General features: G+C 38.2%; 1 protein-coding gene across 2 annotated transcripts in view; it reads left to right on the top strand.

The window, feature by feature from the left end:
- Positions 1–6512: 6512 nt before the first annotated feature.
- Positions 6513–25453, top strand: part of STX18 (syntaxin 18) — a 62733-nt gene continuing 43792 nt past the window's right edge. For both annotated transcript variants that reach the window (XM_069856337.1, XM_069856336.1), the window contains exon 1: positions 6513–6715. In XM_069856337.1, coding sequence (XP_069712438.1) covers positions 6554–6715 — 162 coding nt within the window. In that variant the 5' untranslated portion in view covers positions 6513–6553. The remainder of the gene's footprint in view (positions 6716–25453) is intronic.

The following is a 25453-nucleotide window of genomic DNA, read 5'->3' as shown; positions in this document are numbered from 1 at the left end:
GAACTTACCTGTATCTCTTCTTTCACTTTTCACCTTTCCTTTAAGCTCATTATATTTCTTTTCTCATTCTTGAATTCCCATTCCTCTAACTGCCATCATTTGTCCAGGGAAGAATCTCTTCAGGTGGTACTATGTTAAACTACAGAATATGCAAGTGTGCAAACGTTGTACATCTAGCAGTAGAGATGTGGGATTCTCATATATGCAAAACAGAATTGATCTGAGTGTATGCTGAACTATTTTTTCAGGATTGCCAAATTCTGTGGTTATGGAAGATGTGAATATATTCTTGATTCATGAAATGTTTCTCTTAAAAATACATGTAATGTGTATGCTACACTGGAGGCTGAAGTAAAATGTTTTCACGGCAAGTGGAAAAAATCCCAGCTAGGACTAGTAACAGCTCAAGCCTTCCTGTATTTTCTTGCTCGTATTTTACTAGCTCCTCTCAAAATGCCCCTACTGATGAAAATTAGAAGGCAACCCATCTGTTTTATCCACTATCTGTTAAGATTATCCAAGCATTTTGGAAACAGTGTCCATTGGTATTGCATGTCTCTTTCTGCTATTGAAAAAAACATCTGCATTTTTACTGCTCTTTTTTTTGCCTGGTAGACAACACATGGCCATGTTCATACATGTGGAGGCCAAGCTTTCTTTTCAACAGTTTAGACAAATGTTGGCTGATGTTGTTGAGGAACTGAGAAAGAACAGTTTGACTTTGTGAGTCTCTGCGGTGTTAGATGGAATTTCTCTGTGTAAGTGCCAGCTGTACTCTTTTCCTGCAGAGCTTCACAGAAGAAACCATCCAGTTTGCAACAGTTTAGGAGGGTATGGGAAGTTCTCAAGGGAGAGAGACTTCGAACGAGCTAAAAACTTTTCAGCAAAATTTAAGACAAAGAACACTGTCTCTACTGACTTCTTCCAGGCCTTATTTGTTCTAATTATGGCAGTCATAATAATGACATTTAGGTGCTCAATGTGAAGGCAGAGTGAAGACCAGCTGGGATGGGGAGCTGATTGCAACATCACAGCCAGCAGAGCAAAGCCTGGCCACCTGGAGCCTGCCTTGCTGCCCCAGAGGGAGAGGAGCGGGGCAGCCAGGGGCACCTCCAGTCCTGGGCATGAGGCAGTTCCCTGACACTAACCCACAGGGATATCATAAGGGAGGGCCCTGAGGAGGCTGGTCAGGGTCAGTCAGGGCTGTTCATGAGCCCTGTCACCCAAAACTCACTGAAATCAAGTGGTATAAAAATACTTTGATATAGGATTCTAGTCTCCTTAGGAGTTAGGCTCCTAACTACCTTTGGGGAATCTGATCCAAGGATTTGACTCCAGGCTTCCTTTTAGCTACCCTTGCTTTGGATCCACTAGTCAGGTGCTATCCAAGTCAGATGATAATCTGCTTAAAACACTAGCAGCAAACAGAGTTATTAGTTGCACAGATACATTGGCTTTAACTACTGCTGCTGTTGGATCAGTCAAGAAGCCGCAGTGATAATAAGGCAAAAACCCCTTAATATACACTGTACTATGAGATTCAAAGCTTTGTAGGAGAAGCACGGATCTGAAGGTTTACACTTTGAGTTGTGAGCAAAGAACTTAAGATTTTACCCTCTGAAGTCTATTGCTTTGGAAAATAATATTTATTTCAGTGCATAAGTATATAACCCAAGTAAATATTTTTTTATAAAGTCTTGTCTATAAGGCAGTTTTTTTCTGATTAAGACCTACAATTTTCTTCCTCACCTGGAGTTTCACCTGCTTTTTGTATACAATGTCCAGAGGCAGGGACAGTGTTTCCATTTATGTGAGGAACAATCAACATTTCTGAAAATTATTCTTGCATGCAGAAGTCAGCTCTTCAACATTTCCGTAGTTCAAGCTTACATGCATTGAACACACACACACACTTCTTAGATGATGTAGTTTGGATGGCATATATCACATCATGTTATCACTTTAGAACTAAAGAATGGTTTTATACATAACATCTCTAATAATTAAATATGCCTCTAAACAACTGGAAAAGCAAGTTATCATTTTTCCCCTGAATTTCTATTGTTAGACATAATATAAAGAGATATATTTTAAGGCAGAAATATATTTTACATGAGAAGTTTCTATATTTTAATTATTTTTTTTAAGATTTTGATGTGATGGTCTAGTTTCAAGAGGAATAACAGAACCTTGATGTTACTGCCAACAGAATGGTTTCCAGTGGTCAATATTTGTTGCCACAAACAATACAAGTTGCTTATATCTATGCAGTTAATACACATTATTTCCACAAAATACCATTTCATTGTACACAGTGACCATAGTTCCTTTGTATAGGTTGTACTGTCTTACAATCCTACTTTCAATACCGGAAATTTCTTTACACACCCACAAAGTTATTGAAGTTACTTTGAGTTTAAGACAATAACTGTTGATTTGCCTTATTTACAAATGTGCACTACAAACAATTTGCCTTCCTCTTGATGTTTTCTTCAGTTTGCAACACTGTCATCACATAAAGAAAGTTACTGATTTTATGCCAGAAAGAAAATAAAATGTATAACATGCACTGCAGGAAGTTTTCTATTGTTCATGATACATTAGGATGTTTGTAGCTGCAGAGCATTAGAAGGGAAGGTGTTTAGGAGCTTTATCTCTTTCATTTACCTGTCACACAAAAGGAACTTAAAATGCAAGAGGTTACCTGTCTGTGAGTGGAGATGAACCCCACTGGCCTCTCTTTAACAGGCACATTGATTGATAACCACAATACTGACCTTCTCACTGGCAGGTTTGCCCAGGACATTTTACTGGACATGCCTGTTAAGCAGGTACACCAAGACCTGATGATCAGTATGCTGTTCTCACACTGCACACAGAACTGTTGTAGTTTGCAAACTTCTAAGTCCTCCTCTTCCAGACATACTTCTGCTGAGGCAGGACTGGCTGCGCTGTACATATATTCTTACAGATTTACTGTATTGCTTGTGGTGGGACTGTAGCCCTTTGTGTGTGTTTTGGAATTTTACTCCAACCTTAAAATCTTAAATTTCAAGGTCAGCCTTTTTAGCAATTACAGGAAGATCTAGCATGTACTAGTGAAACCTATCTGTTCCAAAGTCAGCTTTAAACTTTCAAAACAAGGCAGCTGTGGAAGTGCAAATAACTACTGAGTAGATGTAGTTACTGTATACAGGAAGCTAGGATCAAGTTCAAATAAAAGCTCTGGGCACCAGTTCTCAGCAACTGATTTTAAAGCAGCTGTAATCTTCAAAGCTATCTATTTATCTCTACAGCAGAGGCCCTGGGTATTATATACCTAATGAGTTAGACTATTTGAGCAACTTTCTTTCACATTAAAAAGATACTTTTTTTCCTTTGTCAGATTAACTGTTCAGTCCATTTCTGACAGATGAGAACAGTTTTATGGAATTTTAATACTATGGCTTTTTTGAAATGTGTCTCTGTTTATTTCCTGGTGCCCAAAAGGAAATTTTAAGACTGCTGAAGTTCAAAATTGGTTGTGTAATGTTACTATGACTGATTTGGAGTGTTTTTTACCAACTACTGGTCACATACATAAACTACAAATAAATAAGTAAAAGTAGAAATGAAGACACTATCTTGTTCACAAAGAATTTCCAGATAAGGTCCTGATCTGGCAAAAGGGTTATGTGCCTAGCTGCACATATCATGTGTGGTTCCATTGACTTCAGTGGGAGCATTGAGAGAATTCATAGTGTTCTAGTATTACAAATCTTTGCAAAGTTAGGGGGGTAATCTGTAGTACATCTGTTAACATACAGAGCATTCCAGTTATTTTAAAGTACCTAAATTTCATTAGAAAATGAGCAAACTGTAACATGACATAGGCATCTATAGGTGTTCTTTTCTGAAAGCAGGAAGGGAAGGTGAAGTCCATAATTTCAAAATAACTTCCATATTCCTACTATTTAAATGTAAAAAAAAAAAAGCAACACTCATAGCAAAACTCTAGATTCTTATCCAATGCCCACCCAAATAGGAATACTTCAAAGCAGTGTAAATGTTAGATTAAGTCTTGGAACAAGCTATATAGCACAAAACCAGAGGTTAGGTCTAGCACCTACATTCTCAGGAGCACTCTACCATGGGCAAAGCTGTGAATTTCTTATTTCTATTGGCAAGAAGTTACCTGTGCAACCACTTGTGAAATAATGTGTTTGAGGAGTAAGGCATTATTTACCATATGGATAGCAGAATCTCAGCATATGAAAACTACCCTAACACATAGTAGTGGTGAACATGTCTCAGAAGCATCTTCAAGGAGTTTTATACTGAGGGTGTCAGTCCAAACAAGACATTCCTGGAATTTTATTAAGTGTGCTTAGTATGGTTTTGGCAATGCAAAGAAAATGAAAACAGCCAATTTACAGAAACGTACCTGAAAGTATTTGATTTACTACGTGTAAATTCTGCACAGCTTTATTAAACATATCCTTTGCTAAAATATCTTTAAAATGATTTCCCTAATCTTGAAAGAGAAATACATTTGCTTCAAGGTTCAATCAAATACCGCTGGCATTCCTGGAATGAAAAGTTTAGCTTCCTTTTTTGTCCACTTTTTATTACTTTAAATATATTTTCATGGTAAATCCAGCACCGAGGACAGGGACTTAAAACAGTCTGTTCTTTAATTAGAAATACAAACCCATACTACAATAAAAGCACATTTTAAAATAGAACAATAATAACAATGCATGAATGAATACGGTATAACTATGAGATGCGGGCATAAAAGATTCCAGTATACCCGCAATGCTGGAATCTTTTATGCCCACAATGAGGGAACCACTAATCTATAGCTAAGGTTGAATTGATGAGAACTGAACTGAAAGCACAATAGTAATCAACAAGGGGAAAAAAGCCTGGTACTTTGGAGCAGAAAGGAGAAATAGTTGTGGAAGATTAAGTACTAGTCTGCTAGGGAAAGGCAGGATTTTGAAATTGTGTCTTTGGAGACTGTCTTAGGGATCTGTGCTGAACAGATGTGCCTTCGTAAAGCCTTTGACACAGTTTCTCACAGCATTCTGCTTTGGAAACTGTCAGCCTCTGGCCTGGGCAGGCGCACACTCTCCTGGGTGGAAAACTGGTTGGATGGCCGGGCCCAGAGAGTGGTGGGAAATGGAGTTAACTCCAACTGGAGGCCAGTTACAAGTGGGGTTCCCCAGGGCTCAGTGCTGGGTCCAGCCCTGTTCAATGTCTTTATCAATGACCTGGATGAAGGCATCGAGTGCACCCTTAGCAAGTTTGCGGATGACACTAAGCTGGGTGGAAGTGTCGATCTGCTGGAGGGTCGGGAGGCTCTGCAAAGGGATCTGAACAGGCTGGACCGCTGGGCTGAGTCCAATGGGGTGAGGTTTAACAAGGCCAAATGCCGGGTCCTGCACTTGGGGCACAACAACCCTATGCAGTGCTACAGACTGGGAGAAGTCTGTCTAGAAAGCTGCCTGAAGGAGAAAGACCTTGGGCTAGGTGGCCAAGAAGGCCAATGGCATCTTGGCTTGTATCAGAAACGGCTTGACCAGCAGGTCCAGGGAGGTTATTCTCCCTCTGTACTCGGCACTGGTGAGACCGCTCCTCGAATCCTGTGTTCAGTTCTGGGCCCCTCACCACAAGAAGGATGTTGAGGCTCTGGAGTGAGTCCAGAGAAGAGCAACAAAGCTGGTGAAGGGGCTGGAGAACAAGTCTTAGGAGGAGCGGCTGAGAGAGCTGGGGTTGTTTAGCCTGGAGAAGAGGAGGCTGAGGGGAGACCTCATTGCTCTCTATAACTATCTGAACAGAGGTTGTAGAGAGGAGGGTGCTGGGCTCTTCTCCCAAGTGACAGGGGGCAGGACAAGAGGGAATGGCCTCAAGCTCCGCCAGGGGAGGTTTAAGCTGGACGTTAGGAAAAAATTCTTCACAGAAAGGGTCATTGGGCACTGGAACAGGCTGCCCAGGGAGGTGGTTGATTCACCTTCCCTGGAGGTGTTTAAGGCACGGGTGGATGAGGTGCTGAGGGACATGGTTTAGTGATTGATAGGAATGGTTGGACTTGATGATCCTGTGGGTCCTTTCCAACCTAGTGATTCTGTGATTCTATGATTCTGTAATCACCTCTGTTTGGAGTTTCCTTCCTATCTCAGAGGCAAGGCCAGGCAGAGCTGGACCCAGCTCCAAATTAGCTCGAGTTTTGTCTGTTGTGAAGTTTCATCATAACATTAAAATTAGTCCTTGGAAAGTAACAGAAACTTCATAAGATTTCTAGGAAATTTCATACATATAAGGTGGAAATCTATCCTGCCCCGAGCTGTGGTCTGGCTGCACACGGCCGGTGGGGATCGCTCCCTCGCGTTGCCCAGGCCTGATGAAGGCTCCTCGCTTTCTCAAACTCCAAATCGAGTCCCAGAGAGTCGGTTTCCCGGCATTTTGGGTGTCGCGGGGCGGAACGCGGGGCGGAACGCGGGGCGCGGGGCCGCGTTGCGCGGGGGCCCGAGTTGTCGGAGGCACCCGGGCGGGGGCGGTGCGCGCCGCCATGGCGGTGGACATCACCCTGCTCTTCAAGGCCAGCGTGAAGACAGTGAAGACGCGCAACAAGGCGCTGGGGGTGGCGGCGGGGGACGGCGCCAGGGACGAGCTGCTCAAGCGAGGCGGCGCCCGCCCCAAGAGCGACTTCACCGGCCGCGCCCGCGAGGTGGTGAGTGTGGGGAATCCGGGGCGGGGTGGGGGCGGCCGTGGCGGCGGCGGCTCCCCGGGCCCCTCGCCCCCGCTGGAGCCGCCGCCTCCTGCTCTCCCCAGAGGCCCCGGAGACGCCCGCAGGCCAGCTCCGGGCAGCTTTTTCCCACACGGGCGTGGGAGCTCGGCCCGGGGGCGAGCAGCGTCCTCCCGGGGGCTCTGCGGGCTCCGGCCGGGGCTGGCGCTTGTGGTCGTGGGGAGCCGGCTGCCCCTCGGTCTGTGCCGCGGTCCTGCCAGCTGCCACGTAAGAGGACGCTTCCGTAGCCAATATGAGCACACGCCCCTGGAGAGTTGGGGTGTATGTGCTGACTTCGGCTGTATTAACTTTGCTTCCCACAGTGTGTCTGTAAAAGCGCAGATTTAAACAAATTAGATGTGAAAAGGGAATCGAAACGCTTTTAGACTTGAAAAGGCAAGCACAGAGAACTTAAGGAATTGCTAAAAACTTTGTAGCAATGCCTGTAACAGTAGGACAAAGGGTGATGGCTTTAAACTAAAAGAGAAGAAGTTTAGACTGGATCTTAAGAAGAAATGTGTTTTGTTGAGGGTGGTGAGACACTGGCACAGGTTGTCCAGAGAGTTGGTGGATGCCAATCCCTGGAAGTGTTCAAGGCCAGGTTGGGTGGGGCGTCAAGCAACCTGATGCAGCAGGAGATGTCCCTGCTCACTGCAGGGGAGTTGGACTACATGACCTTCGTGGTCCCTTCCAACCCAAACCATTCCATGATTCTATGAATTGCAGAGCTGAAGGCGCTTATAATAGTTGTTGATCCATAATCATGATGTAAGAGCAATTTTCTTGCACATTATTTTCCTCCATACTGAGTAGAAGGCAAGGAAAAAAAGTCTAATCCCAAAGCAAGGTTTAAATAACACTTGTTTAATAAGGTTCTGGACCATATTTTGAGAAACTAAAAGAGAAAGACTTGTCAATGCACTCTCTGAGGAGAAAGATTTACAGAATGCATATGCCAGTTTAGGAGTAAACAAAGAATGCACAAGAAACCCTGTGCAGTCATTTTCTAACTTAGGAATAATTTCATTTTCAAACACAGGTATTAATGTCATATTTCTGTGCTCATTGTACTTCTCTCAGTTCTGAGAGAGTACTTAAAATGAGATGCTCTGTCTTTGGAGGTGTTCAGGGGCAGGCTGGTTGACCTTTTAGCAGCCTGGTCTAGTGGGAGGTGTACCTACCCATGGCAGGGGGTGTTGGAACTGGATGGTCTTTAAGGTCCCTTTCAACCCAAACCATTCTATGATTTTATGAAAATTGTGTTTTATAACACTTGATGTTTGATATACAGTAGCTCAGTGATTGCTTTGAGGCCTGTGCAAAGAGTGTTGAGTATGTTAAATGAACATAATAACCATTGCAAAAAGTTGTTTTAAATGACTTGTAAACTGTGAATTCTGTGGTGTGGGTCTATCTGCAGTGATCAGACCAGTCCATAAAACTGTGTTCATGATCTTTGTCCAGGAGATCTTTTTTTCCCTTAACTGCATCTCCTGCTTTTAACTGAAGTTTAAAAAAGCCCATTTCAGTGTTTAGATACTTTACCTAAGTGTTTCATAGTTGCTTGTGGTAGTAGAGGAAGCAGGAGGAAGTCTGAGTCTTTTAAGTTCTGTTCTAGTTACTGTTATAGCCACAGACTTCTTTCTCTCTGAAGCTTTTTACTGTCTTCCCCATTGCCTGTAGTACTGTCTGTGTCTGCATTTCTGTTATTCCTTTTCAATTTCAGTGTCTGTATTCCAGATAATTTATAGCCTCAGGCTAGGCTCATAACCACTTCTTCCTCCCTTCTAGTCTTTTCTTTTTCTTTCCTTCCTATCACCAATGCTCCCTTGTCTTTGCTTCTTCCCAGTTTTTTGGGGTTTTTTTGGTATTTTTTCTGAAGTTCTGTTTGTACTCAGGCCTAGCCTCGGCTTCAGCTTCTCATTTCCTTAGTCCTGCCTGGTGATGGCATGCTATAGCTGTGTCCTTTTCCTCCTGCCTTAGTCTTTTGTGTCCTCCTATTCACAGCTTCTGTTTCTTGCTGGCCCTAGTCTTCTCTCTGCACAACTCATTCTTATGATCATGCAGAATTTCGTGGTGGACTTGATTGCAGCCAGGAATGAAATTTTGTGTTTTGCTAGGGAGATTATCTTCTTTAAGGTTTTGTGAAAAGCTGAAAAATGAAGTACCGGAGCATTAATTCTTCTAAACCAATACCATACATATCTGAAAATGTACCTTTGAGAACAGAAAATTAGAGAGGTTAAATGTTTGAGTCTTTAGATGCAAAATTTCAGAATGATCAAATGTCTCTTTGAAGCTGTTCAGTGGATAAGGATGCCAGATTCACAAGGCTACATCATCTGCTATTCGTATAACTTCTGTGTATGGATTCTGTAGGATGATTAACTGATTCTTTAAAAAAGATTGGTATGCTAAGCCAATACTGACATCAAAAATATGTTTGGCTGCTCTGTACAAATATATAATGAGGAGGAAAAATCCCCAATAAAACTTGTCTCCAGAAAAAAGCCAGAACAAATGGCGGTGAATATAAACTTTGAGCAAACCTTTATTTACAAGGCCATCTTACTGCAGTACTCTGGCTACATGTAGGGTAGTGGTGGCTTTTTTTGGTTGGTAGGATATTTTTCTTTTTAATTTTACATACTCTGACAGCTTTTCATGCATACCTGTGTAAGTCAAACGTATCTCATTATTTGGCTGCAGCCCATGCATTTTGAAAGAGCATTTGTATTAGAAGAGGCAGAGAACTGATGTTTTGTCCTGGGTCCCAAACATGTAATCTTTTTGTACATCTTTGCACAGTTTGGTATTTAGAACATTCTCGTAAGAGAAAAAAGAGGTAAAGGTGTTTGTATACGGTGTTTACAACGGCTTCATCTTTGCCATTGTGTTTGCTTTAATAAAGCCTAAAAAAGCATGGGGGATGCCGAACCAGTAAATGCTCCCCCAGACTGACTGTATAGGACCACCTTGAATTAGTGATGTAGCATAATTAGAAGTGAGTGGTTTTAAGCACATATACTTTCCAATCCATTTCAGGCTATTTGGGATTGATTGAAGAGGTACCAAGAATAAAACTAAGCCACCAAAACTGTGTAATGGGTGTGGTTACAGTATGTAATTGGTAGCCAGTACACAGTGCTAAAAGAGAGAGACGAATCTGCACATGCCCTGAAAAGCTTCAAGGATTTACAGATCAAAAAAAGTTTGAAAAACATTAGTAGATGATTAGGTCTAGATTTCAAGCAAAGGATACCTCATGCTTAACTCAATTTTAGTATCATAAGAAAAAAAAAAAAGAGTTGACTTGCAGACTGGGAAGTCCACAGGCTTTTCCATTGCCTATTTTCGTATATATAGTAGCTTTGGTGTTGGTAGGTACCGATCTGCTGATGCAGGGAGTAACACCATCCCTGTTCTAAAAGTAAAAAGTGTATGGAAACAAAAATGCCAATCTAGAATAGACCTGAATGAGGCTTAATTTTGAAAAGTTCCATATCTGAGAGTGGTACCACTAAGGTTCATGGCAAAACACAGGCAGGGAGTGAAAGTTCACATAGTGAACTACTGTTACAATTGAATAGCTGATACTGACCAGTTCTATGAGGGAAATGGCCAAAAATGGTTGAAATGGTGTACTTATAATTATTTTTTGTTTTATTTTATAATCAAACTAAACAATTCTAACCTGATTTACTGTTAGTTTATATGATCGTTTTGAGTCTAATCATTACATAAGAATAACTCCCATGAGAGAATATTTGGATGCAAGGGAAATATATATTGCTTGTGGTATAGCATATTATAGTTGTTATTAGAAATAAATGACTGTGCCAAATTTTGGACAGCAAATGGTATTTCAGTTCAGTTCTTAACTTTTAATGAGAGGTAAGTTCTAATAAATTGGGCCCATAGCTGGGGTCATTAGAATTAATTCAGACTTCTCCCATGTACAGCTACGAACAGTCACTTCTTTTCTCAAAGTTAGCTGATGGTGCTTCATTTTGTACTCACATGCACATAGTTTTACTTCCCCCATTTTCTAGGCAGAAAATACCATTCTAAATTATACTTTTTCAAATGTGGAGTTAGTGTACTGCTTTCTAATATTTCAGATTTATCTCTTCCCCTCTGCAAATTAGGGTTAGTTTTTTATTATGAGCATTTACTGGTTTTACCTCTCATTTCCTTCATCCTTGTTAGAGAAGCAATTCAGCCTGAGAGATGGCAGGGAAGGAAGTTGATAATTTTAATTACTGAATTAGAAACACATAGAAAGCTGGTTAAAGAAATAACAGAGGAAAGTTTTTTTTTTTTAATATTTTTTGAGAGGAATGGAGTGCTGACCTTGCTTAATGCAATAGGATTAAATGCCGAATCACTAATGTTCCCCATGTGACGCTTCTGATTTTGGGGGGAAGAGTTATGAACTGTTATAATTTGGGAGATGTCTGTGCCAGATGTCTGTCGTTGTCCCCTCCTACTTTGTTTGTTTGTTTAAAAGTATATTCTTAACTCCATGGGAGTTATTTTCTGAATATAACTGAAAAGAATTGGAAGTTGGTTTGGGAGATAACTTTCCTTAATCGCCTGTTAGTTTTGTTTTGATTAACTGGACCTCACATGGAGCTGAGTCTGAAGGTATCGAAGGCTGCGTTTCTCATTTTGAGGATGTTGTCTTCATCCTCACTCCACTTCCTTCCAGGCTGGTTGTGGGAGGTTTGTTCTTGATGTACATGTAGCTGGTCACTACAGACTCTTTCCTGACTATGGTTGTCCATAAACTTACCCTTCCTGCGAGTTCTTGATTTGTCATTTTCCACAAATAAGGATAAAATTTATCTGAGTCTGTAGTCTCCATGGAAGTGGAAGAAAGCTGAGGTTTATGATATGAGAGGGGTGATGTTGGACATTTGACAAGTACTACTTTTGTTAGCTTCTGCTACATCTAGCCTCGAACTAAGGAGTGTTTTTCTGTGGCAACTGGTGAGCAGAATTTCTGAGTTATCACATATGTTTATTGCTTAGAACTCTGATATTTATTGAAATATTAATAAAATGGGGAGATATTGTTAGTTAGGATGCTAGCTATGCCTAACACACACGATCAGCAAAAAAAAAAGTTTAATGAGTTGATTAAGTTTTTGCCTGTTTCACTGTGGAAGAAAGGAGGTATATTTTTCAGCAAGAGGTTATGTAATTATGTGCTCTGTCTTTGAAACTTCAGACAGCTTGCTTGAAAATATTTTTCAGACTGGCAAATATTAAAACTTTGTACAATAGCTTCAGCAGTGGAAGCAATTAAAGGGTGAAAATTGGTGGTATGAATCACTTCCAGCAGTTTTGGGAAAGTGTTTTTCAGCATTGAAAATATTATTGTGATATAATTGCATAGTATTTTAAATGATGGGATACTTTTTTGAAAACCTAAGTTCCCTGACTTCAGGGTGGTGTGTCAAAGCTTTCTGTCTGCCTAAAAATGACATTTTGTAGTGATCAGGTACCAGCCGTGAGGTATTTGTTGTCCCTTTATACCCTTTCATTCTGACTCTGCTTTTCCATTTGATGAAGACTGGTGAGAGCAATGAAAAAGCAGATGTACTGCATCTGCTCAAATTTAAATCTATTCCATTTCCGTAGGTATCGTTCAACATTTGAAAACCAACCAAACAAAGCAAAAAAATAGATACTATTAAATGTAATCCAGCTTCCTTTCAGTATTTACTTTTCCACTATTAATGGATCGCTTGACATTTCCCACTGGTTATTTCTTTTTTTTGGTTGGCTCTTAAACAGTTTTGAATGTGGGTGTAATCTCTCTGATTCTAAATTGAATATTTCATTTCTGTAGTACAAGATGCAGCTGAAGTTTCCCACCCCTCCAGGTCTCTGTTGGATAGCAAGCATGAAATGAATTTCAAGTGAATGTCAGTGGAGGTTCTATGAGGATATCCAGAAGCTCTGAAATGTTATGTTGCTCTTTGGCTGAAAATAAGCAAAGGGGTCTTGGTTTGCCTCTTAAGTTTATTAGAGCTCTAATGTGGAACAATATTCTAATTAGAATTCTGATATGGTTATTCAATGATATATTTTTTTATGGAAAAAAGGTAAGTCCTTAAAAGTTAGCACAGGCAAAAGTGAAATACCGCTAAATTTAGAAGACCAGAGATAATCTTGTTGCAGGACTTGTGGAGGTGTGAATAAAATAGATAAATATATATGGAATAAAGTAGATACCTGAGACCTGGCAGGAAAAAGGAGTGGAGAAGAAAGTACCAGGTTGTATGGCAGCCCACTATGGATGTGGTGAGGATTCCTCATGCTGGCTCTGTGGTGGCAGCGTGCCAGGGAGTGCAGAGTAGCCAGAGTCCTTAAGCAGTCTCCAGAGAAGGGAAGGGTTGATAAAAGGGGGAGGAAGACAGGGCACTTTGTCAGCAGTGTTTTGAAACAAAGGTGTTTTACAGAGTGTTGGGATTTTGAGGAGAAAAATGTATTTCTGGAGTTCTAAGTTCCTCTAGAAGCTTTGTGTCATCTGCTGGTTTTCAAATTGATTTGTAAAATACAGATATAATTGAATCATGTATGTTTTTTTTCTTGCCTATTTTCGAGTGGTTTGGATGTTCTTACAAATTAGAAACAAATTTGAATTCCCGGGATTTTTGAGATTTCTTTCTTAAAGAAATTCCAGCTTTCCTGTGAGAGTTTTTGGCTGAGCTAATAGTCTCATTTTCCACCCCTGTTTACCAAGGGGGGGCAGAGGGAGTTCTTGCTTTTTCACTTTCCTGAAAAGCAGCAGACTTACAGTTATGATAATTCATGTATAATATAAAGCATATGATCCATTATAGCTGTCTTTTTTTACAACTAGTTCCTTTATATTAAAAATAAATGGTGATAGCAAACTGATATTTGAAAGACAAACATGTAATGGTGATGAAAACCATTTAATGATTAGTAGGGAAGCAAATATTTATTGAAAATAAAAACCACGTCTAAAGGCTCTAATGCTGACTTTTGGAAACACCAGCATGTTGTGGCATTTGCAATACTGTGTGTCCTGTACAGTAGATATTGTTTAAAATTGCTTGGGAACTGGAGCTTGCAATTGTGAGCTTGGAATGTCCTGCAGATAATTAAGTTGTGGTCAGGCTTTAGAAAAATAAAAAGTTCTCGAACTATGATTTTATAAACATGCTACAATAACATTTCTTTATATTTAACAGTTTCTTATAGAAAGCTGATACCTTTAGTCAATGCCTCATGAGAGTAAAACATCAAGGAAGAAAAAATATTAAATTAAAACTTCACTTAGGATGTTGACAGTTGGCTTGTAATGTTAAACAGATGTGTGTGTTCTTTGGATATTCTTCCTTCAGAACCTTGTTGCCTTCCCATTTTCAAGTGACAGCTACAAATTTTTGATTAATTTAAAATTCTCCTTTCTTCAGTTGGTTTTGTTATATATTGTTTTCTTTGTGTCGAATCAGCTGGACAGTGTGATGCATACTTTAGTTTCTGCTGTGAGATTCAAGGGGAAGTGTTCCTTTATGTAGGCTTAAATTAAGGCACGGTTCATTCAACTATATAGAAAAATTATTATACATATGCGAAGATTCTTTGGCATGATATTACTTTTGCATGTTTAAGTAGGGCGTATATTGATTTTGGTTGTGGATATGGTACAGCATAATTTGGCCTCTGTGGCTCCTGGTGAATACTGCGTGTAGGAGCCAATACCAAAATAAAGAAACTTAAGTTTTTAAAAGATGTGAGTTTAATGAAACACAGAGGGGAATTATCAATTTAAGGAAAAGCATATAGCGCTACTAAAATAACAAAATGTCATGTCCAGTTCTTTTGTCAAACTTTTTTAGAAATATGGTGATAGTAGGTTGCTTTGATTTGGGTTTTTTAGTCAAAAAAAGCTACAAAAAATCATCTAAAGTCTGAAAAATATACTTTATGATGAGAAATTTTTTCATCCTGTTTAGTTAGGAGACATGATCACAAGCAAAAACATCTTGATTTTTTTCATGGATCTTGTGAAAAATCAAAAGTAAGATATAGTGCTGAAAAAAGGTATATCTTATTTGTGGATCCTTGATTTGGTAGGTTCTGTAGCACTTGAAATCTTGAAGTTAAATGCATATATTCCAAAGAAAATACATATGGCACTCAGCAAGTAATGCAGGAGTTAATGCATTGAGATGGCTCAGGAATCCCTTTTTATGTATGGGACACTGCTTCGTACCAAAGCGAAGTGTTGGATACTGGTTTTCCAAATCCAGGACTACTGCTTGAGTGACCTATGACTCTGATCAGTCTGACCTTAGACTGTGCGGATGTGTGAATGTTCTGTCTTCATTTTTAATAATACGTGAACTTACTGGAAAAAATGTGTTGAAGTAATTTTAAAATAAAATAGCCATATTAGGCTTAAGAGAGTGCTTAATCTAGTTACTTACCACAAAGTAAGCAGAAGCTTGTTTTTCTGATTTGTTCCTCACAAATTTCAGGGGATGAGTGGAGGTACAAGGACAGTTAAGTGTCTGGTGGTTTTTTTGGTTGGTTGGTTTTTTTAAGAATGAAGGAGTCATTAGCCAATATGACATTTTCATTGATTAAATAATACTACATTGCTGTAGACTGCATACTGACTGAATTTCATATATATATATATATATGTATATATCAGTGGGATATCTCCTTTCTTTGTTTTTTAAAGGTTTGTGTAAAGACATGACAATACACCATAATGTGAGCAAGACCAGCTTATTGTAAGAATACACTTTATTTCTCTTGTTGTTGTTTCCAGTACCTAAGATTTTTAGCTCACCGTGGAGCCCATTAAAGTATAGATAGGAAATACTTATGAGAGCTCAGATACTGTTTCTTAATTTTTTTAATACAATATTAAGGAGTGCACAGCAAATACAGGTGAATATTTTTTAGGTATAATCAGAATGTGAAGGAGAAGAAAAGGAAAGTAACATGAGAGTTAATTAGCTGGTCTGAAAGGTAACTTCTCCTGTCATATTTATTTTCTTCTGTGTTATGGCATACAGTCCTGTAGTCTGGCTGTTTACAATTTCTTCACAATTTACTGTCTGAAAAATTACAGTAGTTTCAGGAGTGGTTTTTGGGTTCACACAACACACTTGAAATATTTATTATAACTTCATTTTATAGGAAAAATAAGTTGTGTGCATTTTTTGAAGGAAACTTTTTTGCTTCCAATGAATGAAAAGAAGCCTTTTCTATATGGTTCTTAAAGATTGATTCTTACTTTACTGAATTAAGTGTATGTACACTATGTAAATTCTAATCTGAACATTATTCTAATTTTAAAGGTATATACTTAAAAGCAGCCATTAGAGATATAGGAAGGAAGATAATGTAAATATTACATGGAAATTATTGTTTGAATAAATTTTCATGTTTGACGATAATAAGAATCAGAAGTTTACTTCAAAGACTAATTTTTTTAGTTGTTTATATGTGGTTGTTACTTATGCTTTTACATTTAAAAAAGAGCTACTATTACAAAACCCCATCATTTGTTAAAATACAGTGGAAGAAGTTTCTTCTTTCATTAGGACTCATAGCAGGGATTCTGCACAGCCTATTGATGACAGGCATGATCTTTTGTCAGAGCAGGTGTACGGTTAACTGTTATTATCATATATCTTTCTGCTGGAGCTTTGACGTGGTTGCTTCCGACTTCAGGTTTTGTCCCTTACATGGAAGTGATGGACTTCAGAACAGTACGAATGAAATGTTAATCATGGAAATGATATGAGATGACTTGCTATGCTCTTAAACCTCTTTCATTGACACATTTGGAGACAGAAGGAGATTATATTAACATATTTGCTATTATCTTTATTGCTAAGTGCTTAAATACTAAATCTGTGGCAGAACAATTCTGTGGGTATCTGATCCTACAAAGATAACTGAATGAGGCTGTTGCCAGTGAGATATTTTTGTTGTAACAAAAAATATTTTCTTATTGGACTTCTATAAGCAAGAAGATTGTTATAATGCAAATAAACTGAAACTCTTGAATAGTAGGTTGCTTGGAGTTAAGTTTCCTACCTCTTTTAAGACTATGAACTGAATTATTATATTGCCATCTGATTGCATAATGTGGTTTTTGCTTTAAACTGCTGTTATGGTAGCTCTAAGAGACCCTAACTAAGAGCAGAGCTAGATATCCTTTGTGGAGCATTTGAACTTTTAACTAAGCCAGACAGTTAAAGATGCAAGATGAAATCTTGCTTGTACTGAAACAAGCTGCGGAGTTACAGTTGATGTAATTGAGGAAAAGATTTTGCAAAAAAATTCTTAGTGAAGTGAAAATTCAATACTCGTCATTTATTCCATGTTTTATGTTGTGAGTGACACTGAGGTTGAAGGCTCAAAATAAGACAGTACTGAAGAAGAGATTTTATCGAGTGCTTTGTAGGAATTTATTAGGTTTCGTTCCTGATTTTTTTGGTTTGTAAGAAATGAACTGAATTCATTGGGACTATTCATATGTTATTGAATTGTATCCTAAAAGAGCATTGTCAGAAACTTCTGACAAATGGGACAGAGTTATGACTAAAGAAATTTCTAATGCGTTACTCATTCATACTTCCAAAGATATTCTGTATGCTAAACCAAAATAATTCTGTGTATATTTATACGTAACAGTAGTTGGTTTAAACTTGCAAGTTTTCAAAAAAGTGTAGTTTTGAAAATATGTATGAGTTGTAGCAATTAACCTACATGCACATTCATAATTCTAGAAAATGGACAGCATATTACATTCAAAGACTGGATCTGATAGACCCAAATTGCTTAAAACATCAGTTATTGAAGATGTCCCTGAGGACTTTGAGAAGCCATTTAACAGATGAAAGTACATTTTGAAAAGTTTGACCTTACAGGCAATCATAAAATGAATCAAAACAGTTCTTTCCTCCCCTGAAATGTACCGAGCCCATCTGTATCTAATCCAGTAATTATAGACTGAGTTCAATTACCTTTTCAAACTTGGAGCAGACTGGAGACTAGGTAGTGAACAAACATAGGGGTTTGTCTAGACCTCAATTGACCACAGTCTAAAACGTGAATTTATATCTAATTCTATTTTTAGCTTCATTTGATAGTTTTTAAAAGATTTATTTTGATACCTAGTTGCCAGATCATGAAAGTTTTTACTTCTTGACCTAGTGTTTACAGCTACGTTTTTATCCTGGTAAAGTTAATAAAATGGCACCAAGTTCTAAGAGTTTACTGGATAAATAATTTAAATGTAACAAAAGTGGGTTAACCAGCTCTTCTGAGTCCTTAATATCGGTACAGTGACATTATGGAAGACTCTGAACAAAATTAGGTAATTTATTTTCTGTGCTGTGTTCATATATGTAATGTTCAGATTAAAAAAAAAATCAACATTTTGTTCTTTGCTCTTTATAGAAGTAAGCCTCAAATCGGTTTGACTGCAGTGTTGCCAGTACTTGACACATATGAGACACTGCTGAATATAGATTTTTGACTGTTTCATCAATGTATTTCAGTTAGAGCAAACTATCCGTTCACCCATACTAGACAGAGTTAAAGAGAACCTACACCGCTACGAGTTGTAGAAGCTCGTATAAGTTATGCCTTTGACCATCAAGTTGAAGCCCAGGCATCTTTTGATAATATTTCACAAATGAAACAAACCACTAAACATGTTGTTGAGAAGTGTCCTGTGCTGTTTGTTGTCTGACATAACGTTGCAAACATGAGAACATCATTCCTTATACAATGGTTTCTGTGCAACCTTCACTTGAAAAGGCTTCTTTGCAATAAAAATGTGTTTGGTTTGCAGAAACCAACTGCAGCGTGCAAGACTTGTTGTTACACTTGTCCATTTCCTATCTCTTCCGTAGCAGTGAAGGAGCAATGATTAAGGAAAGAATAAACACTATTTTTAACTTTTAATTGTGCAGTGTGTTTTTGATGAAATGGCATCTCTTGGCAAGTGAAGGCTATGGTAATTGATGCGTTTAGTTTCAATTTACTGATTCTTAGTAGCAATCAGTATTTTTTAGCAGTTGTTGTAATTAGTTAAGAATGTTGTTCATGATGACTTCCAAGTCAACACATATTTAGTGAGTAAGGCATGCTGTTCCAATGAGTAGTAAATTCTGTGTGACAAGCAGGAATCTTTTGATGTTTAGTTGGTTTTCTTTGTAATGCTTGAGGAAAAAGAAAATCTTAACGAAAGTTGCTTAACTGTAAAGCTGAGAGGTCTAAGAGATTGCATTGATTATTTTGAATGTATTTTATCTCTGTATTTTATAACTATGGGAAAAGTTCTCTAATACTTGTCATCTTTTCCTGTTTGTAGTGTATAGTGGATTTCTGGATGACTGATAATGTTCTGAAAAGGACGAATGTGGAAATGAATTATTTGCATACTTGCAATTTTAAAGCAAAATTTTTACTAGTGTATGATGAGGAAACATAGTAGGTTTTGGTATATAACATAAGTCTGGGTTTTCTTCTTTCAGAAAGGGACTGTCGTGCACACAGAAGTCAGGAAATCCAGTCTTCAATTTCAGTCCTTCATCAAAATTGTATTTACGAAAGCGCTGAGAACATGCTGTTTCCTCCCTGCCTTAACTCCACATCAGGAGCTAACACCTTTCAGGTGTTGCTAATGGTGAATGTCATAATCTGTTGTACAATCATAATCGTATAAATAGGTTTATCATAGAAGATAGGACCATATACTGTCTAAAACCAGTGAGATCTGCCAGTAAGGCCCCCTAGCACTTTTTTTTCCTCTTTACCATAATGGCCATAAGAAATAAACAATTCGTCTGGAAATTCTGGTGAAGTTTAGGCTGCCATTCAGCATAACACCAGACTTTAAGGGAAAGCAAGCACAGCTGATCGAAATTTCTGAACTTTCAATTTATGTAATAAAATTGTGTTATAGCTTCATAGAAGTTAGAAAAAGACTACTACATCCAGGATGCAGAATTTGTTACTTGTGCTCCATTTCATTTTATAGGGCCTCAGAAATTGAGGGCATTTCAGAAACATAAGTATTTTTAGACTGCTAAAGCAAGTATGTTCTTAAACTATGGTAACACCTTTAGTCTGTAGGTGACCTGAAATGATAAGTTTAGATTTTGCACTGTTTGATCTAGGTAATTTTAATTCTAAGATCTAGCAGTACTCCTTTCACCTTGCATGTTGAGGCTGCTAATCATTAAGAGTTAATGCCTGCTACAATAGACAAAAATTGTGTTACAGTAAACATGGAAAAAGTACTGTTTCATAGTCTCTCAAGATTTTTCATGACTTTATCAACTCTGTTTGTCCCAAGTGAGGCTCGGTTGGTACAGTTCTACCTCTTTGCTTGTTAGCAGATGGAGTTTGTTTGGTTTTGTGACTGTTGTGAGAAAATACTGAATTTCAATTAGGAAGTCACGTTTAACTAACACGGCCTAATGGATTTTCTGCCCTGTGTAATGTAAGAGGAAAAAACAATGTTATTCTTTTTTTTTTTAAAAAAAAAAAATCGGTTTTAAAAGGAAGGGGAAGTTTTAAAAGGAAAAGTATTTGTCATTTGTGCATCAGTGGATAGTTCTATATTGACTGTTTTCAAATCAGATTTCTTAAGTCAGATCTTACGATCTGCCTTGGAATACACACTCAGAACTGGGTGGAGAGTTTGTCTCATAACTGCCTCTGTTCAAGTAAATGCATTTGATATTTCCATGTAGGATAATTTTTAAATCTAAAGGGAACATTAACTATATCAAGTCCCTGGACTTGAATTCAGCAAAAAATAGTGGCTCTTTAGGAGTCACCTCATTTTCTCCTGTTTCACTCATTTAGAAAGAGGACTGACTTTCTTTTGCCCTCATTTGTTACTTCCAACTCTTAGGTTTTTTTGATGATGTATGCTTTTATTTCTGGCTCTGTGTGTTGTATTTCATCATAATTCTGTTGAAATCTGTCTCTCACAATTTTAGTGTCACCCATTTCTTCTTGTTAGCATTTTCTTCATTGTTTGCGCTCCATTTGGCTCCTTTGTTACTGTATTTCTTTCATGATTTTCTACATATTACAGAATTGATATTAGCTTCTTTCTTTAAAATTTTAGCTGCAGGAAGGATAAACTGGTTGCCCACAAATATCTAGCCAGATGTTTTAGGGTTTTTTTCTGTTACAGACGAAAGGCTTTTTGTACGTTTGGGTTGGGTTTTTTTTCCTGTCAGATTTGTCTTATAAAATAAAGATACTAGAAGGAAAAAGGCAGTCCATGTGAAGCTCTGGTCTATTTGTTATTATTATCACAGTAGTCTTATTTATTTTTCTGTTGTAATTTTTTTCTCTTTCTTGTCCAGCTCTTGCTTTTGCACATTTTCCTTTTATTGAGTCCATTGATATCATTAATTGGTATTAATAATGTCACTAATTAAGCAATGAAAACATGCATACAGTCATTAAAGCTATACTTTTTTATTTTCTAAAGTGCAAATTCTTCAAATGAGTTTAAATAAAAGCAAAACTACATTGTTACCTAAACTGCATAAAGAGCCACCATTCAGCTGATTTGGTACAGCAACTAAATATAATGCAATAAAGTTACATTGATAAAACTTTCTGTTTAGCCAGGTCTGTTTATTGTCATTGTTTTTTCTCATAAGTTGTTCTTGTCTCGCTCCTCTATGCTTATTAATAATGTAGTCGTGTCAGGCAGACAGTTGGGTTGCTTATTGCAGCAACAGCGATTGAAACATTATGAAGGAGACTAAACAACAATTAGGCCAAAACAGATAACTTCAAACTGGTTTTGACATCGTGGCTTTCAATGTCTATGCTGCTGCTGTGGTTATACAGTGCATTCAATAATACACTTTTCCATTGTTATACTATTAGAGCTGGAGGCATTTGAAGCTGTTGTGTTCCTGTGAGTAAAAGTGATAATTTTGAGTGCTGTGTTCTAATGCCGATGTGCCAAAGAGTAAAACATGTTCTTGAAAGGTCAAGTTAACCCTAGCTCTGCTAGCACATATATATTGTATACAATGTTTTGTTTACTTTATTTAGAACTGTTCCAAACAGAATATTTTAGATCCTAATAGATTTCATTATTTGTTTGGGGATTTTGTTCTTCCCTGCGTTATGAGGGGTTTTGGCTTTATTACCCTACATAAGGTTCCCATTCTGTTGAGTACATGCTAGCTCTTGTGTCTTTGCGATATGTCTCACCTTTGCACTGAAAATATAATTATTGCTTTAGACAAGATTTGGTTTTCTGTTTTGTTCTTTGCCTCAGACCATGATAGGCTGTTGGTTTTAATCTCATTTTCATGTTCCTCTCAATTCTTCCCTTCTTTAACTTTTTAGTATTGGTCTTACTTTTCATCTCTGTGCCACAGTAGTTTACAGCTCCTGCTCTGTCTACTCATAGTCGTACATGTGCTTCACATTTGCCACACAATCTCGACAAGTCTCCTTATGTTAAATTTTCCTCCCACTGTTCAGCTTTCATGTTTCAGTTCCGATTTATAGCCTTAAAATTTTCATCTTCAAATAGCTAGTGAGATAGCTCTCTAGTGGAGAGATACTTCACGTTTACCTTTCTCTCTTACTAAGTACATCCTGCCTGTGTGTGGATAGAATACTGCAATACTGATGAAATGTAGTTCAGTAATACTGGTCATCTGTAGTGAAGAGCTGAACGGTGAAGCAGTGATATGACATCTGTAAGTCAGGTGCTTGTGAAATACCAGATAAATAAAAGATGGAAAATGTAGTATCACCTCTTCCCTTGACACACAAGAGTGTACACAGTATTCATGTAAGAGCTGTAAAGCATTGGCATGACAAAATGCAGTAGCATTTTACTCTGATCTTGAGAGAAAATTGTATATGAAGTGGTGTCCATCTTACGTTAGATACTCCCTTTTCTACATATTCATATCTGCTGAAACATGAGTATTTTCTATCCAGTTGTTTTGTTACTTCCCACCCTTCCCAAGCATATATCTGGTGCCAGCAAACCTGAGGAATCTAGTTGTCATGGCAAAAGGCACAGGGATGATGTTGATTTCTTCACAGTGTACAGTTTGGTGGAACACAATGAAGCTTTCTGATGGACAGTGAATCATAACATGAAGCTTAGTAACTCTTAGGGCTTGAGCTATAAATTCGTAAACAGTTTGTGTGTGTTTACTCACTGACATGATGGTGTTTTAGTTACCTAATGGTTCTTTCTTGCCCTGTATTCTACAGCAGCGCCCATCTGTAGGTTAGCAGAAAGTTGTGAAATGTAAGGCCTCTGAAAACTGTAACATCTTTCGAGTCTTTATATGCCACAAGCTGTCAAAAAGCTGCTGTCGTCTATAATATACATCTCTTAAAGAATGAAGGGAGGTGTCACTATTTTATTCTTTCTAGCAGATTGTTTCAAGTAAAATCAGAACTCGATTATATTTTGTAAAATAGTGTTTTAATATAGTTTTGTCTTCTGAATCTTCTGAATCAGAGTTTGCAGAATAAGCACTATCCCTTTCCTACCACTGGGAGTTAACGTGTGCTTATCTCGACATACTTAGGGTGCTGGATAAATGAAGTATGTTCTCACCACAATGTACTTGTAAATGTATGTCATCAAATGTGTGATGTGTTGGTGTGTGTATCCCCAGCCTGCTTCCTAAAATTTTCTTACAGCTCACTGGGTGCTCAGTTGTATTTGTTGTCACTTTAGTAATTTTAGAATGGAGATTCTGTTGCTTTCCTGAGCAGCCGTGAAGATAACTCTGTAATTTACAGCCCTTTCTTCTTGGAGGCCCTTTGGAGTTGACTGCTAACTGAAAAGTCAGCTCAGCACGATATTGCGTAGTGGTGCTACATGTCAGGGAAGGTGCTATTTCTTTTTATTTCAACCAACCTTTTCCCTTCCTTTCCTTCTGTCTCTGTGCTAAGTTTTTGCCTTAGTTTTTGGTGGGTTGTTACAGTTTTCTCTCCCTCTTTGCACATTGTGTATTTTATTTTCTGTGAATCCATAGGATCAAAAAGCTACCTACTGTGTTAAGTTGTGGTTTCCCATGAATTTGAGGCTTTGTAGGGGTAGAGAAAATTTCAGAATTAAGTAATGCCTTGCTAGAAGGAGGAGCCTGTTTCAGTAAGTAGGTGAGTTAGCTGGGAGACAGGAGTGGACTGTTGTGTTTTCAACTGTCTTGTATGGCCTTGAAGTTCACCAAGTCTCTTTCCACTCTGTCTTACAAGCCAAGATTTCTTATGCCCATGTCAGCCTTGAGTTTGACTGAGTCTGCTAGATGGTTCTCCTTTATGGACTCGGGTAGGGATGAGAAGCTTCCATCTTGTACGTTAGCATTGTTTAGGACGATGCATATTCATGTGTCTTATTACACAGTTGCTTAGCTCACCCCAATCCCATCCAAGTTTATTCTTTTGCTGACTAATAATAGTGCTGTTGCAAGAAAAGGCATCAGTTTGGGCCAGTACATTCCAGGTCCTGTGTGCGATTTTGACATATTTCTGCTGTGGCTACTAAGGAGCATTGCCAGGTAAAGAAAGATTTGTGAAAACCTCTGTAAGGTGTTGGTAAGAGGAATGGATAGTAAGTTTCAGTGTCATTGGGCTTTGGGTGCAGCTGGAAGAAATACAGAAATAGACATTTTTCCTGGGAGGGTGCATGTGTGTGAAGGAGGGAGTAGAGTTGGATGACAGGAGCATGCAATTTGACTTTTCTGCTAGAGAGGTTACTTTGCTTGGAGAAGTCACCTATTCTCTGTATTTGAGAGAGATGACTTTGGAGGGAGGCTTAAGCTAACACATTGTCAGTGTGCCATTGCGTTATCGTAGTGTTCTTTATGGTAAAAGTTAAGGCTGTTGTAAGTAACACTTGTGTTTTGTGGCTGTGAACAAAGAGCCAGATATAGGTTTTGCTCAAATGAGGTTTTACAGGGGGATCTATGGACAAAAATACTTGGAGTAAACCAGTAATGCTGCAGTTTGTAGTCTGGTTGGATTGATAGGGGTAGAACTGTTCATACATTGGAGTAGAGAATGTCATCATTTAATGCATTGACAACAAAACTCTGCTCTTTCAAATCAGTGTTTTTGTAAGGGTTGCCATTTTTAGCTGTCCACTTCTTTATTTAAAAGTCCCTCAGCAAAGGAGGTCAGGGCAATGTGATTGTGGAAACTCGCCTCTTTATTATAGACAGTGAGAAAAAAAATAATTTTTTTAATTTATTTTTTTATTTATAAAATTTAAAACCACTATTTTTCAGCTGCAAGTATCATAGCAGCTTGCTGGTTTTCAAACTGCAAAGCTAGGCAGTGGGTCCACTCTGTGTAGAGGGGCTTCCCAAGGATTTCAGAGCTGTTGCTGTTGCTTACGACGTGTTGCTGTCTTTTTAGAAACTTCTGGCTTCTAAGCAGTTCAACTTGCTTTCTTTCACTTCTTCAGTTATGTGTCTGTCATTGTACAATAACTACAGCACTTGGTTTTAGACCACAGAGTTTAGAGTCTAGCTTTCTTGTTGTAAATAAGGCTGATTTTTTTTTTTTTTCCTGATGCAGTCTGATAATTTCCTATTGATATGATTGAGGGAGGCTGAGAAGGTGGTCTTATACAGGTAATATAACAGC

This window comes from Phaenicophaeus curvirostris, chromosome 4 (genome assembly GCF_032191515.1).
Source record: "Phaenicophaeus curvirostris isolate KB17595 chromosome 4, BPBGC_Pcur_1.0, whole genome shotgun sequence".
Lineage (NCBI taxonomy): Eukaryota > Metazoa > Chordata > Aves > Cuculiformes > Cuculidae > Phaenicophaeus > Phaenicophaeus curvirostris.
This window is presented reverse-complemented; position numbering and strand designations above follow the sequence as displayed.